This window comes from Culex pipiens, chromosome 1 (genome assembly GCF_016801865.2).
Source record: "Culex pipiens pallens isolate TS chromosome 1, TS_CPP_V2, whole genome shotgun sequence".
In the NCBI taxonomy this organism is placed as follows: domain Eukaryota; kingdom Metazoa; phylum Arthropoda; class Insecta; order Diptera; family Culicidae; genus Culex; species Culex pipiens.
In genome coordinates, this window is record NC_068937.1 from 17,428,651 (window position 1) to 17,444,857 (window position 16,207).

At 30.3% G+C, this 16,207-nt stretch overlaps 1 protein-coding gene across 1 annotated transcript in view; it reads right to left on the bottom strand.

Annotated features, from left to right (window-relative positions):
- Positions 1-11,419: 11,419 nt before the first annotated feature.
- Positions 11,420-16,207, bottom strand: part of LOC120428512 (uncharacterized) — a 29,819-nt gene continuing 25,031 nt past the window's right edge. Inside the window, exon 3 of the mRNA XM_052707458.1 lies at positions 11,420-12,614. Coding sequence (XP_052563418.1) covers positions 12,419-12,614 — 196 coding nt within the window. The 3' untranslated portion in view covers positions 11,420-12,418. The remainder of the gene's footprint in view (positions 12,615-16,207) is intronic.

The window sequence follows — 16,207 nt, forward strand, 5'->3', positions numbered from 1 at the left end:
TTTTTATATAAGTGCACATGTTTGCCCACATTTGAAAAAAATATTTTTGAAAGGCTGAGAAAATTCTCTATATTTTGCTTTTTTGAACTTTGTTGATACGACCTTTAGTTGCTCAGATATTACCATGCAAAAGTTAAAAAAAAAGACAAGATAATTGATGTTTTCCAAGCCTCACCCAAACAACCCACCATTTTCTAGTGCAACTAATGATCCGTCTCACAATGTTAAAATATACAACATTCGTAAAATTTTTCTTTTCGATAACAATATTTTTAATTTTTTTAAAATCGTGAATAACATTTCAAAAGGGCCAAACATTCATTATAACGCCCTTTTAAAATATTTGTCTTGGTTTAAAAATTTTGAAAATATTTTTTTTCAAAAAGATCAGAAAGCTTCACGAATGTTTCATATTTAAACTTTGTAAATCGGACCATTAGCTGCTGAGATATCGACATTAGAAAATGGAGAGTTGTTTGGGAGAGACTTAGAAAACATCAATTTTCCTTGCATGGCAATATCTCAGCAACTTAGGGTCGTATCAACAAAGTTCTAAAAAACAAAGTACAGAGAATTTTCTCAGCTTTTCAAAAATATTTTTATCAAAAGTGGGCAAACATGTGCACTAATAAAAAAAAAATGAAAAACTTCGACTATTTTCAAAAAAGTTACCTTAAAATGGATTTAACTTGAAAACGGTGAACTTTATCAAAATTTCCCTCCAGTACTTTTTGTTCGCAAATTTGATTTTACATCGAAAAATGGTGCTGAAAAATTTTTGCGACTAATATTTTGATTTTGCGAAAAAATCTTTATGGATTCAAAAAATCATAACTCGGTCAATGATTTTTTGCACAACCTGGAAATTTCTGAAAAGTTGGCATTTTATGTCCTCTAAAACATATCAAAAAATAGTGTTTTTTTGCAAATCAAGTTTTAGTGACGAAAAGTTAAATAAAAAATCACCAAAATTTTTTTATCGTGTATCATTTTTTTCAGTGTAGCCCATATCCATACCTACAACTTTGCCGAAGACACCAAATCGATCAAAAAATGTCTTCAAAAGATACAGATTTTTGAATTTTCATACATCATTTGTGTATGGACAGTTGCCAAATTTGTATGAAAATTTATATGGACAAACTAATGATGCAAAATGGGCATACTAAAGGCACCAAAAAAGTTTCAGTCGGATTAAAAAATTCAAAAAAATGAATGACTGAAATCTGAGACAACTGTTCCTATGGATTTCTTACACCCTAGCGCACTTCTGTGCAAAACATAAAAAACATTCGCTGATGTAGTTTACGAGATACAGCCCTTTTATGATGTTACATCCGACTTTCAATAAGAAAACCAAAACAATCCATACAATTTTATCATTTCAAAGAACATGCAATTCGAGAAAATGATGTTTTTTGCCTCATATGACTGTCGAGTATCTCTGGGCCAAGTTTCAGATGGTTTGCTGATGTAGTTCTTGAGAAACAGCCTTTTTTAAATGTTATTTCCGACCTTTTCTAAGAAAATCTATAACATCAATACAATTTCAGCACTTTAAAGAATATGCATTTCGAGATAATTTTGCTATTTGCATCTGATGACTGTTGAGTTTATCTGTGCCAAGCTTAAGAAGGTTTGCTGATCCCGGGCAGACGGCAATAACAAAATTCATGCCATTTCAATAACAAATACTGTTAAAATAACAAAAAGTGTTATGGAATCTTCCTGAAAAATCAATTTTTGCATAAGAGTTTAATAGCAGTTTATGTTATAATAACAAAATTTCTGGAGTTTTTTTTAAAAGGACCAATACACGAAATTTCCAGTTTTTGCTTTTTGGGTGTTTTTGAAAACGCCTTGAGTCAGGGGTATTGAAAAACACCCAAAATGCATAAACTGAAAATTTGGTTTATTGGACCTTTTCAAAAAAAAAAAAAAAAGAACTCCAGATTTGTTATTGAACTGATATTGTTTGAGAGCCAAACCAACTTTGAAATAACATTTTTTGTTATGAAGGAATACCTCCAACTGTTATTGGGATGATCGGATTAGTTGTTAAAATAACCAAAAATAATAACAAAGATTTGTTCGAAGAATAACTAAAAGTGTTATTAGTCTGTTATTACAATAACAATCCAATAACAAAAAAAAAAATCTTAACGACGAATAACAAATTTTGTTATAAATAACAAAAAATGTTATTGGCCTAGTATTTTCAAATATCAAAAAATGTCATTCCCAAGTTATTTCCGTCTGCTCGGGATGTAGATTCTGAGTTACCTGAGCAGACGGAAATAACTTGAGAATAACATTTTGTGATATTTGAAAACTCTAGGCCAATAGCAGACCATTAAAAATTTTTGTTATGATAACATAAACTGTTATTAAACTTTTATACAAAAATGATTTTTGCAAGAATATTCCATAACAATTGTTGTTACAGTATTTGTTATTGAAATTTCATGAATTTTGTTATTACCGTCAGTCCGGGTACAGCCAGTTTAAAATTTTACTATTGATTTCCTCACAAAAAGTCGGAAATAACATTTTAAAATGGATGTAACTCAGAATCTACATCGGCAAACCTTCTGAAACTTGGCCCGGGATACTTGACTTGAGTCATATGAAGCAAAAAACATAATTATCTCGAATTGCATATTCTTTGAAATGCTAAAATTGCATAGATGGTTTGGTTTTCTTATTGAAATTCGGATGTAAAAACTTGTAAAAGGGTTGTATCTCGAAATCTACATCAGCGAATGTTTTTATTTTTTGCACAGAAGTGCACTAGGGTGTAAGGAATCGATGGTTCACCAAAACTCGGAATGCATATTTTCTGAGCCAAAATTAATCTTTTTCAATTTCATCGGTTATTCCTTTCCTTTATCATAGTCCAGACCATGACCAACAAGCTTCAATATAAATTTGACATGTATTGGCTTGGACATTACTTCTGCCTTCTTAAATAAAATATTTCATCGAGATAATTTCGTCGAACGATTTATCGATTAAAACAGATACAACTCGTCTATCCTATACCCGAGCAGGGGTAAATAACACGGGAATACCAAATTTTGGTATTACTTGGGCTAATAACAGCGACCAAAATGTGCCCTTGGTTGCCCAGTAATAGATGGTAAAATACCATGAAATCATACCAAAATCTTGTATGTGTAAGGGCACAACAATACCAAACCATGTTATTCCAAGGGTAAAATAATACCTCAAAATAAAACCATTTCAATACCAAGTTGAGGTCTTCTGGATTTTGAACATTGCTTGAATACCAAAACTTGGTATTGCGATGGTTTTGTTTTTTAGGTATTCCCGCGCCATACATACACATTTTGGTATGATTTCATGGTATTTTGGCAACCAAGAGCACATTTTGGTCGCTGGTATTTGCACAAGAAATACCAAAATTTGGTATTTTCATACCATTTTCAGTGCAACAGTTGCAGGTAGTGAAAAAACGGAATTGATCCATATGCAACAGCCAAATCTACTCACCTGATGATTCCATGTTGTTCTTCGTGATATTCTTCACCACATCGAATGCATTTGTCATTGATGAACGGCCTGTGCTTGAAGTTCTTGAAGATTCTGAAAAATAACAAGATTGAAAAATAAGTGTTATTAAAATGAAACTGGATTGAAATTCACCAAAATTCAATAATCTGTCGATTGACTCGTTTTTCAAAGTATTTGGTTATCCCGACTTAAAGAAATTTCAACGTTTTTTGAAAAAAATATTAGTGAGTATATCACAAAAAAAATCAGCTTTAACATTTTTATGTTTCAAGCCATTTTAGCGCAAAATAATTATCTCGCCAAAATTTTTAAAAAAATTCCATAGTTTCAGAGAAAATTTATGAAACCTTTCAATACCAAAATAATACCAAAATGTGCCATCCTGACTCAAAGAAAGAAAAAGAAAATTTTCCACAATTTCAAGTCATTTCTGTAGGGGGTATATCAAAAATGTTTAAAATCAAGTTTGAAATTTCCGGTTTTCAATGAAAGCATTCGCTTTGGGACATCATTTTAGCGCAAAATTAATTATTTTGTCAAAATTGGTCAAAATTTTCCCATAGTTTCAGAGGAATTTGATAAAATACTGTAATACCAAAAGAATACCAAAATGTGGTGTTCGACCATTGACAAATTCTGCAATTTTGCAATATCAAAACAATACCTTAAATTGGTATGATACCACATTTTGCTCTTGCATAATCCTTAAGACAAATTTTCAAGGGTCCAGGAATACCAAAATTTGGGATTGATACCAGAGAAAGGTATTATTATGCATTTCCCTTGTTATTTACCCATGCTCGGGTAGCTCCGTAATTTGCTATTTTTGGTAATGTCCGTGCCAGCCTCATACCATACTATCCTGCATTTTTCGTCAGTCTTTTGGTAACATTTTAGGCTATTTCCTCAAAAAATTTGAACGTAAAAAAATCGTGACATCACCTTTAAATTTAAGTTTTAGATTTAAAAACCAAAAAATCTCATAGATGTGGCGTGTATTTTTGTTTCAGTGTATTTTTTTCAGAAAGCCCGTCCGTTTTCCTACAAGTTTGTCCTTGACCACTTTTTGATACGACGCAACGGTGTTGAGATACAGTAATTTTTAAATTACAAAATACAAAAATATATAAATACCTTACGCCCTCCGCAAATATTATTTTCGAGTACTATTGGCTTCATATACACAAAAATGGCTTATATAGGCCTAGGATAACATGTCTACAAAGTTTCATCGAAATCGGAGAGGGTCGGGTACAAAAGTACCAGAAATATTCCTGAATTGAGCTGGAATTGCTCTATAAGTTTACCAAAAATATGAAACATTTCAATGAAATATTTCATAGGCGTCCGAAGCACCGGGGAGACAAAGCAGAAATTTATGATTTTGATTTCTTCAAATTCGAGCAAATTTTTATATATTATATCAATTAAGTTGATGTTAACAGCTTAGTTGAGACCTAAAGAATGCCATTCACTGCCATTCAGTGTCCGGAATTTGAAGCAAAAGTGTCCGGATTTCTAATCCGGCTTAATCGGTGTCCGGGATTCGAAGCACAACAAGACATTTTAATTTTCAAATTCTGATCCAAAATTGTTAGAAACGACATATTTTGCATGCATTCTCTTAAAACTGACGGTTTATACTACATCCTGATGATATTTCTACTGTTCCAACTTATTACATGATTTTTTGCCAGCTAAAACAAAAATGATATGCAACTAAGTGTCCGGATTTCGAATCATGACGTTATTTAATTCAATTTAATTAAGCAAGACTCTTTTTTAACCCAGGTGGTATGTATAAGTGTTTTCGCTCATTTTTTACTGCAAGCGATTTTTTTTTGTGAATCAGTTAAATCGTAAGTGAGTTGAAAATCAATATGCATTGTGATATTCATTAAAACTTAAAAAAATATTAACTTATTCTAGAAAAAAAACACGCACCAATAAATTTACAATTTTCTTCCATATATATATTTCATCTATTCTTCTTAACTCTGATATACATCGTTTTACATAGTTCTGGATCTGCTTTTTGTTGGTTGATTTTCTTGGCGACCTTATTTTCCTCCCTTTCTTCTTTTAAATGATTCAATTCCAGAACTTTTCCAGGATTCAGATTCTGCACTGTGCTTCACGTCGTTACTGGAGGATTTTTTCGGGGTTTGTCTTTGCTAGGAATATATCTGTTTCTTTGTGTTTTACAATTTATGATTTTAGTGTTATATAAGTCTATATCAAATCGATTGATTCATTACCTTGAAACGTTCAATTCATGTCGAGTATGTTTTCTTTCTGTTTTTTCCTCAAACATCATTTTCCACTGCAAGCTCACTCACCAGGTTGGTTGGGAAAGAGTGAATTGTGCACACTACAAATTACCGCTATAGTTACAGAGGCTAAGACTACGGCTAGAACTGTGTTTTGGTTCGGGTTTCAGGTTGAGGATTTTTGGGTTGGGATTACACTCGATATTTTTACTTTTTTTTTGCTGTGAGGGGGAAGTCTTATTCCTACCACCAATCACACCGTCTGGCAAATTGATAATGCGCTGTATAATGCATTCTCCATTACACTATAGTTAATTGGGACTTTTTCATCTGATATCGGGGATCGCGCAATTCTCTTATAGACTAGCGTTCGCGAACTGTTGGATATTGGAACTCTTCGGTTTTGCCCTCAATTCTCTGCTTCTTAGCTGGACAATTCATCTGTTCGCTGTCGATAATATCGTGTTTTCGTGACTGTCTGAAGAGTTTTATACATCTTATTCCTTGTTTTGTGATAATTGTTTTTTTGTCTGCAAAATGTAATTAGTACTGAGTTGTATTTTTTCAGTTGGGTCCACGGTGTTATTGCATCTCGTTTTCTTACTTCCATTTTTCGTTTGCCAAGTTGAGAAAATTTATCAATTGGTTTCTTTTTCTATGATATTTTAACAAAATTTTAAACAACTTTAAATAAAAAAAAGATCAAAAGATAACGAAGCATAATTTTCACCACATGGACAGCATCTAGAATTTTGAACTTATTGTCAAAGTAATTCTTAAAATTTTCACAAAAAAATATTTTTCTCTACGTAAAAAGGAGCAATTTTGCAAGATAAGATTATCCATACGAGTTTCCACATAATTTTGCGAGCTTTTCATATAAAATTGGTATGTCGAATATATGTGACTTGAGAATTTCTTTTTTTGTTAAATTTAACTTTTAAAGGCTTGAGCTTGAGTCATAAAGTTCGAAAAATATAGTTTTTGTAAAAAATCGAACATTTCAATGCTTATTTAAAGTCGAAAACAATTAATGTTCAATTTAAAATGAGATAAGTTTTCAATTTATAGAAATTTGTAGGTTTAAGGGAAAAGAACCTTTTTTTAAGAAAAAAATAGAAAGTTTCCTCAGTTTCAAATTTCAACTGATGATATTTCCGATTTCGATTTTTAATGTTAACAAATTAAACTTTGTGAAACTTTCGAAAGTAAGATAAAAGGTCGAAAGACATAAGGTCGAATGGACAAAAGGTCGAAAGGACCAAAGGTCTATTTTATTTGTGGCCAGAATTACATCGTCGCTTGACGTCGCCAATTTTCCTGAAAAAAAACACTTGCTTATCGTTGCTTTACGTATTTTTGCTTTTTTAAATATCAGCAAATCTTTGAAAAAACGGATAAACTTCAAAAAATTATAGAAGTTATATTAAAGAATAAACAGTATTTTCCAAAACTTGTTTGTTGATAACAGACACTTTCACAGAAAAAAATATGCTTGTTGAAGTCAGACAATTTCCCACTATGATTGTTTTTCGACATTCAACCTGTTGTCCATTCGACCTTTTTCCACTTTCAACCTTTTGTCGTTTCGACATTATGTATTTCGATCTTTTATCATTCGACCTTTTGTGCATTCGACCTTTTGTCCGTTCGACCTTCTGTCCACTTTCGACCTGTTTTCCTTTTGACATTATGTCTTTCGATATCGAATTTTGAAAAAAAAAAATAGTTTTCAACAAAAAAAAACTCTTATGAAGTAAAAACGCATCAATTTGAAAATTTGAGTATTTTTTTTAAATACGGTAATATTTGTAAATTTTAGTTTTTTCCTAAAAAAAAAACAATAAAAAAGTGAAAAAGCAAACAAAATCTCGCTTCTTTCGATACCCATATTTGAAACTATTGAAATTTGAGTAGTTTCGATAAAATATGTTTTTTTTGTGAAAATTTTGGAATTTTCCAAAAAAACACAAATAATTTGAAAATGCATAACAAATTTCGCTATATTTGATACCCAGTTTGCAAATTCTGAAAATTTTGGTATTTTCGAAAAATACGGTATTGTGTGAAAAATTTAGTTTTCAACAAAAAAACTCTTTTTAGGTGAAAACGCATACATATTAAAAAATATATAGTATTTTTGAAAAATACGGTAGTTTTTGTAAAGTTAGTTTTTTTATAAAAAAAACTATCAAAAAATGGAAAAGCAAACATATTTCGCTTCGTTTGATACCCATATTTAAAATAATTGAAATTTGAGTAGTTTCGTTAAAATATGTTTTCTTTTGTAAACAAATTTCGCGTCGTTTGATACCAATAATGCAAAATTTGATAATTTTAGTATTTTCTAAAAATACGGTATTTTGTGAAAAATTTAGTTTCAACGATAAAAACTGTAATAAAGCATTAAAAGCTTCGCTTCGTTGGATTTCGAAATATTTTGAAAAAATACGGTATTTTGTAAAAAAATGGGTATTTTTGAAAAAATACGCAATTATATGAAAATTTTAGCAATAAAAAAACTAAAAAAAAGTGTAAATATTTATGTATGTTTTCCAATAATGACTCTTGTAATTTGAAAATGTCCTTGGTAAATTTTAGTATTTTTTTAAAAATATGGTATTTTGTGAAAATTTCAGTTTCCAACAAAAACTCTTATAATTTGAAAATGTCCTACAAACGCATCGTTTGATACCCATTAGCCCGGGTCAAAAAAAAATAAAATTGCTTAAATCAAAAAGTATATGAGATTTCCCGAAAGAGTACTCAAAATGGGGCCTCCAGCCCAAATTTCAGCACATTTGGTTGAAAATTGACTTGCCTTGAGCAGGGACAAGTTTAAATGGGAATTAACCCGTAAAACTTGAGCAATTGGGTACATTGCTCTGTACAAGTCTGTAGTTGAAATTTAACGACTTTTGCATACCATGGGGTCCAAGGGGATGGTCTAGGAAACAATTCTTCTGAAGGGTGCAAGATGATACGAGGCTTCTAATCTTGCCTAGAAGCAGATTCATTCCGGCGTCGCCGAAATATTCATGGTCCCAGCAAAATGTACAGGGATAAATCAAAGCACACTAAGAAGGCTGCCTCAATCAGAGGACGCCACATGTCAATCAGCCACCGCGTGGCAGGAGGGTTTCTCCAATTTTGGCTTTAAAAGTGGTTCTGTCAATGTTATAACATTGTATTTAGTCAGATATTTGTGCAAAAACACTTTATAAACTTCAAATATAATTTTAAACTCCAATTTTCAAATACCCTCCTGCCACGTGGTGGCTGATTGACATGTGGCGTCCTCTGATTGAGGCAGCCTTCTTAGTGTGCTTTGATTTATCCCTGTACATTTGCTGGTACGATGAATATTTCGGCGACGCCGGAATGAATCTGCTTCTAGGCAAGATTAGAGGCCTCGTATCATCTTGCACCCTTCAGAAGAATTGTTTCCCAGACCATCCCCTTGCACCCCATGGTATGCAAAAGTCGTTAAATTTCAACTACAGATTTGTACAGAGCAATGTACCCAATTGCTCAAGTTTTACGGGTTAATTCCCATTTAAACTTGTCCCTGCTCAAGGCAAGCCAATTTTCAACCAAATGTGCTGAAATTTGGGCTGGAGGCCCCATTTTGAGTACTCTTTCGGGCAATCTCATATACTTTTTGATTTAAGCAATTTTATTTTTTTTTGACCCGGGCTAATACCCATATTGCAAATTGGGTAAATTTTAGTTTTTTTTTTAAATATGGATTTTGTGAAAATTTCAGTTTTCAACAAAAAAAAAAAAAAAAAAAAACTGTAATAAAATGAGAAGCATTAAAAATTTCCCTTCGTTGGATACACATATTGCAAATTTTCGTTTCGTTCGATACCCCTAATTAAAATCAATGAAATTTGAGTAGAGTTTGGTATTTTCCAAAAAAGATTCTTATAATTTGAAAATACTGAACAAACGCTTTGTTTATATCCATATTGCCAATTTAGAAAATTTTAATATTTTCTAAAAAATATGATATTTTGTGAAAATTTAGTAGTTTTGGTAAAATATGGTATTTTGTGAAAATTAAGGTATTTTCCAAAAAAGACTCAACAAACTCTTCGTGTGATACCCATATTGAAAATTTTGAAAATTTATTTTTTTTTCTAAAAAATATGGTATTTTGTGAAAATTTTAGTTTTCAACAATAGAAACTGTAATAAATTGAAAAGCATTACAAATTTTGCTTCGTTGGATACCCATATTGCAAATTTTCGTTTGGTTCGAACCTAAAATTAAAATTAATGAAATTTGAGTAGTTTGGATAAAAAAATGGTATTTTGTGAAAATTTTTGTATTTTCCAAAAGAGATTCTAATAATTTAAAAATACTGAACAAACGCTTCGTTTGATACCCATATTGCAAATTTATAAAATTTTAATATTTTCTAAACAAAATTGGTAGTTTGTGAAAATTTAGTATTTTGTGAAAATTTTGGTATTTTCCAAAAAAGACTCTAATAATTTGAAAATGCATAACAAACGCTTCGTTTGATACCCATATTGGAAATTTTGAAAATTATAATATTTTATAAAAAGTATGGTATTTTGTGAAAGTTTAGTAATTTTGATAAAATTTGGTATTTTGTGAAAATTTAGGTATTTCCCATAATAGACTCTAATAATTTGAAAATGCTTAACAAAATTCGCTTCGTTTAAAACCCATATTGCAAATTTGGTAAATTTTAGTATTTTTGAAAAAATATGGAATTTTGTGAAAATTATAGTTTTCAACAATAAAAACTGTCATGAACTGAAAAGCATCCAAAATTTTGCTTCGTTGGATACTTATATTGCAAATTTTGAAAATTATAGTATTTTCGAAAAACTACGGTGTTTTGTAAAAAATTGCGTATTTTCGAAAATTGATAAAATATGGTATTTTGTTAAAATCTAGGTATCTTCAAAAAAAAAAAACAACTCTTATAATTTGAAAATGCATGACAAATTTCGCCATATTAGAAATTTGGTAAATTTCAGAATTTTCGAAAAATATTGTATTTTGTGAAAATTTTAGTTTTAAACAATAAAAACTGTAATAAAGTGAGAAGCCTTAATAATTTCGCTTCGTTGGATACCCATGTTGCTAATTTTGAATGTTTGAGTATTTTCGAAAAAATACGGTATTTTGTAAAAAAATGCGAATTTTCATAAAAATATGATATTTTGTGAAAATTTTAGTAATAAAAAAAACTGTAAAAATGTAAAAAAATCGTTTCTTTTGATGCCTATGTTGCAAATTATGAAAATTTGAGTACTTACGAAAAAAATACGGTATTTTGTGAAATTTTTTGTATTTTTCAACAAAACTGTAAAAATGTGAAAAAGCATACAAAATTTCGTTTCGTTTGATGCCCATATTGCAAATTATGAAAATTTTAGTACTTTCGGAAAAATACGGTATTTTGTGACCAATTTTGATTATTTATACATTGAAACTAAGGTTGGAGCAAATATTTTTAAAAGTTTTTGTCACCCCTCCCCCCATTTTGAAAATCATGGAGATTGTTTTTTCGGATAACCTCTGTTCAGAATTATTTTGAGCATGTTTGGGTTTAATTTTTTTTGAATTTTTGAAAATTTTCGGTGTAAAGAACCGCAAAAAGCTTGTTGTTTCGCTAAAATTTTTGTTTTCGTCAAATCTTACAAATCTTCAAAACTTATGATGACAAAACTACAGAACTGGTGCAAAATGCACTTTAAACCACTTTTTATAGCCAAGTGTTGAAAATAGGGCTTCCCAAGTAACCACAAGCACTAAATTGAAGTATTAATTCAGTACTAAATCAGCACTGGAATGTTTTGAAGTAGTAAATAAGCTTTGCGAGTGCCTCAAAGTACCAAGACTTTGCAGCATTACAACTGGCATTAAATCACCATTTACAACCTTGAAAATGTGCTTCAAAGCAGTTGATGTTTATCAACAAAAAACCCATCCATACGGGAAACATTTCAGCCAGGCACGCTCTTATTGACTTTTATCCTTCTCTCGTTATACCGTTGCAGTAAGCGTGCGGGCTAAGGCGCAATTCCCCCAGTGTTATAACAATTGTTATTCCAATTTTTATATTTTTTGCCATTACACATTTTAGAATGAAGCGTAACATTTCAAAAGGGCAAGTTTCATTAAAATATTAAAAAAAAATCAAAGAAAAGTCGTTTTGAGAAAATATAGATATTAATATAAAGTCAATTTAAATGTAGTATGAATACGGTGTTTGAACAAGATTTTTTATAGAAATTTCTTGAATTGAATTATCGGTAAGGTTTTTTAAAAAATGTTCGTTGAGCACACATCATTTGCTTTTTTATTTAAAAAAAATATGTTGTTGTAAAAAGTCCCAAAATTGCTACGTGATTTTTTAATGGCACCAAATTAATTTAGAGAAAATGAAAATTGTACTCTGAATACCAGTGAATTTTTTTTGGAAAAAACCTGAACAATAACTATTCCCTCAACTAAACCCCAACCCAGGACGCTCCTCCAAACTCAAATCGATTCCAGTCGATCTCTTCTTCTTCCTTCTCAATTGTGTTCCACACTACCAAAAAGAAACAATGTCACCCCCCTCTCACTCCTTAAAGCAACCGCTCCAGATCCTCACTCTCGGCGTCGCTCGTGCCCGTCTCCGTGTCCGTGTACTCGTCGTCCCGCCGGTTCCGCCTGCAGCACGGCAACCGGCCATCGTCCTCGAAGTCGCTCCAGTGCTCGAACTCCTCCTTGTGGTGCTCGAGCAGCATCAGCGACGGGAACAGACTGTCGCAGCCGCTGCAACTGTCAGAAAAAAAAGAAATCAAAAAGAAAGCCGAATTAGTCCAGGGGAAACTTTTTGATGAATAATTTAATGACACAAATGACGGTTTCAATTTAGGTTCGTTTTTATTTCCTTTTTCTGCTTTGCTTTCAGTTTCAGCGATTTATATCCTTTTTTTATTTTAAGCCTGTTTTCTACCTAATGTAATCTGTTCAAACGGATTCGATTGATTTCATCGAGAGGAGAAAAATAAAACGATTCTTTACTTTTCTAACTTTACTAATGCTATCAATAAATGCTGGAAAATGCTGAGTAATCATCCCAGAAGTCGTTTGTTTGAAATATTGTAGAATGTGAGAAAAAATTTACAACTTTCAAATTAAATTTAACAAAATTATATCTAAAAAAAAAAAAATAAAAAACAACATTGCATTTGTTATTTAACAATAATTATTAAGTTCAATTGGGCTTAGGCTATAGCAAATATTTTTCAACAATTTTGTCTCCTCCCCCCTTCAAAAACGGTCCGTAAAATCAGGGGTAGAAAAAACAAAAAATAATTAAACAACTTCAAAAGTTTAATGTGATTTTAAGTAAAATTAGCTGAACACGATTCAAAATACATTCTTCCTGTTTTTACATGTTTGAGATAGCTTTAAAAAAAATTATTGCTGCTTAAACTTTATGGGTACTTTTTCTGCGACCAAACAAACCATTGCACAATATTATTTTTTTACAAAAAGTCAAAGCACAGTACAAGATTAAATAGTATTCAAATGTTATAGAAATATTTTTGAAATATGAATCCTTTTTTAAGACAAAAAAAAACATAAAATTATTTAAAATATCCCGAGCAGACGGAAATAACTTGAGAATAACATTGTTTGTTATTGGATTGTTATTGTTATAACAGACTAATAACATTTTAAGTTATTCTTCGAACAAATCTTTGTTATTCGTTTTTGTTATTTTAACAACTAATCCGAACATCACAATAACAGATGGAGTTATTTTTCCATAACAAAAAATGTTATTCTAAACTTGTTTTGGCTTTCAACCAATATCAGACCAATAACAAATTTTGTTATGATAACATAAACTGTTTCTTCTTGAAAAATCCATTTTTGCATAAGGGTTTCATTATGCAAAAATGGATTTTTCAAGAAGATTCCATAACACTTCCTGTTATTTTAACAGTATTTGTTGTTGAAATGGCATGAATTTTGTTATTACCGTCTGCCCGGGTAGCGTTTCAAAGATTGGAAAAATTTCAAAGAAAGAAAATTCCACACAACAGCCACAAAAATGCAAAAATTTGGAATGTTTGAAACCAAAAAAATATTATTTACACTTTTAATCGTTTAAAAAATAGTTTTTTTTTACACTTTTGGACTTTCGTCAATATAATCTTTTGTTTTTTTTCAATCTTAAGTTTTAATATTTTTTGTTATGGAAGAATACCTCCAACTGTTATTGGGATGATCGGATTAGTTGTTAAAATAACAAAAAATAATAACAAAGATTTGTTCGAAGAATAACTAAAAGTTTTATTAGTCTGTTATTACAATAACAACCCAATAACAAAAAATTCATAATGACGAATAACAAATCTTGTTATAAATAACATAAAATGTTATTGGTCTAGTATTTTCAAATATCAAAAAATGTTATTCCCAAGTTATTACCGTCTGCTCGGGAACACAAAAAAAACTGGGTAATCTAATTTAGCCGGTACCTATTTTTGCCTAAATTATTGAATTATTCATAATTAACCTAACTCTTTCAATGAGATAATAACGATGAGGAAACCCGTCCAGATTTTTTCCAGATTCCAATTTTAGCAGATATCCATACAAAAATGGTTCATAAATATTCGAAAACTTGTATCTTTTGAAGGAATTTTCTGATCAAATCATTTGTAAAGTTGTACTGTTGAGGACTATTCAGATTAAATAGGTTCACGAAAAAATATGTGCTCATTTCAATTTCTTTTTAAAAAAATCCGTATCCCGAGCAGACGGTAATAACAAAATTCATGCCATTTCAATAACAAATACTGTTAAAATAACAGAAAGTGTTATGGAATCTTCTTGAAAAATCCATTTTTGCATAAGGGTTTAATAACAGTTTATGTTATCATAACAAAATTTGTTATTGGTCTGGTATTGGTTGAAAGCCAAAACAACTTTGAAATAACATTTTTTGTTATGGAAGAATAACTCCAACTGTTATTGGGATGATCGGATTAGTTGTTAAAATAACAAAAATTAATAACAAAGATTTGTTCGAAGAATAACTAAAAATGTTATTAGTCTGTTATTACAATAACATTCCAATAATAAAAAAATCATAACAACGAATAACAAATCTTGTTATAAATAACGTAAAATGTTATTGGCCTAGTATTTTCAAATATCAAAAAATGTTATTCCCAAGTTATTTCCGTCTGCTCGGGATGCTTTATTTTTGATTTTTTTTGATAAAATAAAGGAGACAAAAAATCTCTACCTTTGAGAGAGTATGGAGAACAATTTTGCCTCCGTGTTTTATTTTTTGAAATATATGTTCTTTTTCTGTAAAAATAGAAATTTTAGTTTAAAAATCTTATTGACCTAGTTTTTTAAATGAATAAATCTAGTTTGCAATCGAAAATTACTTCACTGAGTTTTTGATTAAGTGCACAGTTTTTAAAATGAAGCAACCTTTAAATTAACTTCAACATTTTTAATTTTTTTTAAGTGTTCAAAGGTGCCAGTTCCTTAAAATATTTGGTTTGAAAAGTTCAGAAAATTTTCAATAAAATTGAATCAAAAAGATTTTTATTTCTCATCCGAACATTCCCACATTTTCTAATTCCAATATCTTAGCAACTAATGGTCCAATTTGCAATGTAGAAAAATGGAAAAAATGTGAAATATTTATGATCTTTTCAAAAAAAATATTTTCGAAATTTTGGAATCAAGATTTATACTTCAAATGGGCTTAATATTTAATTTTTGGACCTTTTAAAATGTTTGTCTTGATTCGGATATTTTTTTATTTTTCATTCCGATCATTAGATTTCACAAATGTTGTGTGAAACACGTGGGGGTTAAAATCTATCTAAAAATCATGTAAATTTAGATAATATCAGCATGAAACCATTTTTCAACATTTTACTGAAAATGGGTTGTGAAGTGCATGATCTACGTTTACAGTTGTTTGCAATGCATTTATATAAAGAGCAGTTCTCTCAGATTTCGGTCATTCGATTTTTTCTTGTATTTTTTAATCAGGCTGAAACTTTTTTGGTGCCTTCGGTATGCCCAAAGAAGCCATTTTGCATCATTAGTTTTTCGATATAATTTTCCATACAAATTTGGCAGCTGTCCATACAAAAATGAAGTATGAACATTCAAAAATCTCTTGATCTTTTGAAGGATTTTTTTTGATCGATATGGTGTTTTCGGCTAAGTTGTAGGTATGATGATATGAACTGCACTGAAAAAAATTATACACGGTAAATTTTTTTTAGTGATTTTTTATTTAACTTTTTGGCACTGAAACCTGATTTGCAAAGAAAAACACTATTTTTTTTATGTTTTAGAGGACTTGATGTCAACAAAATATTTTC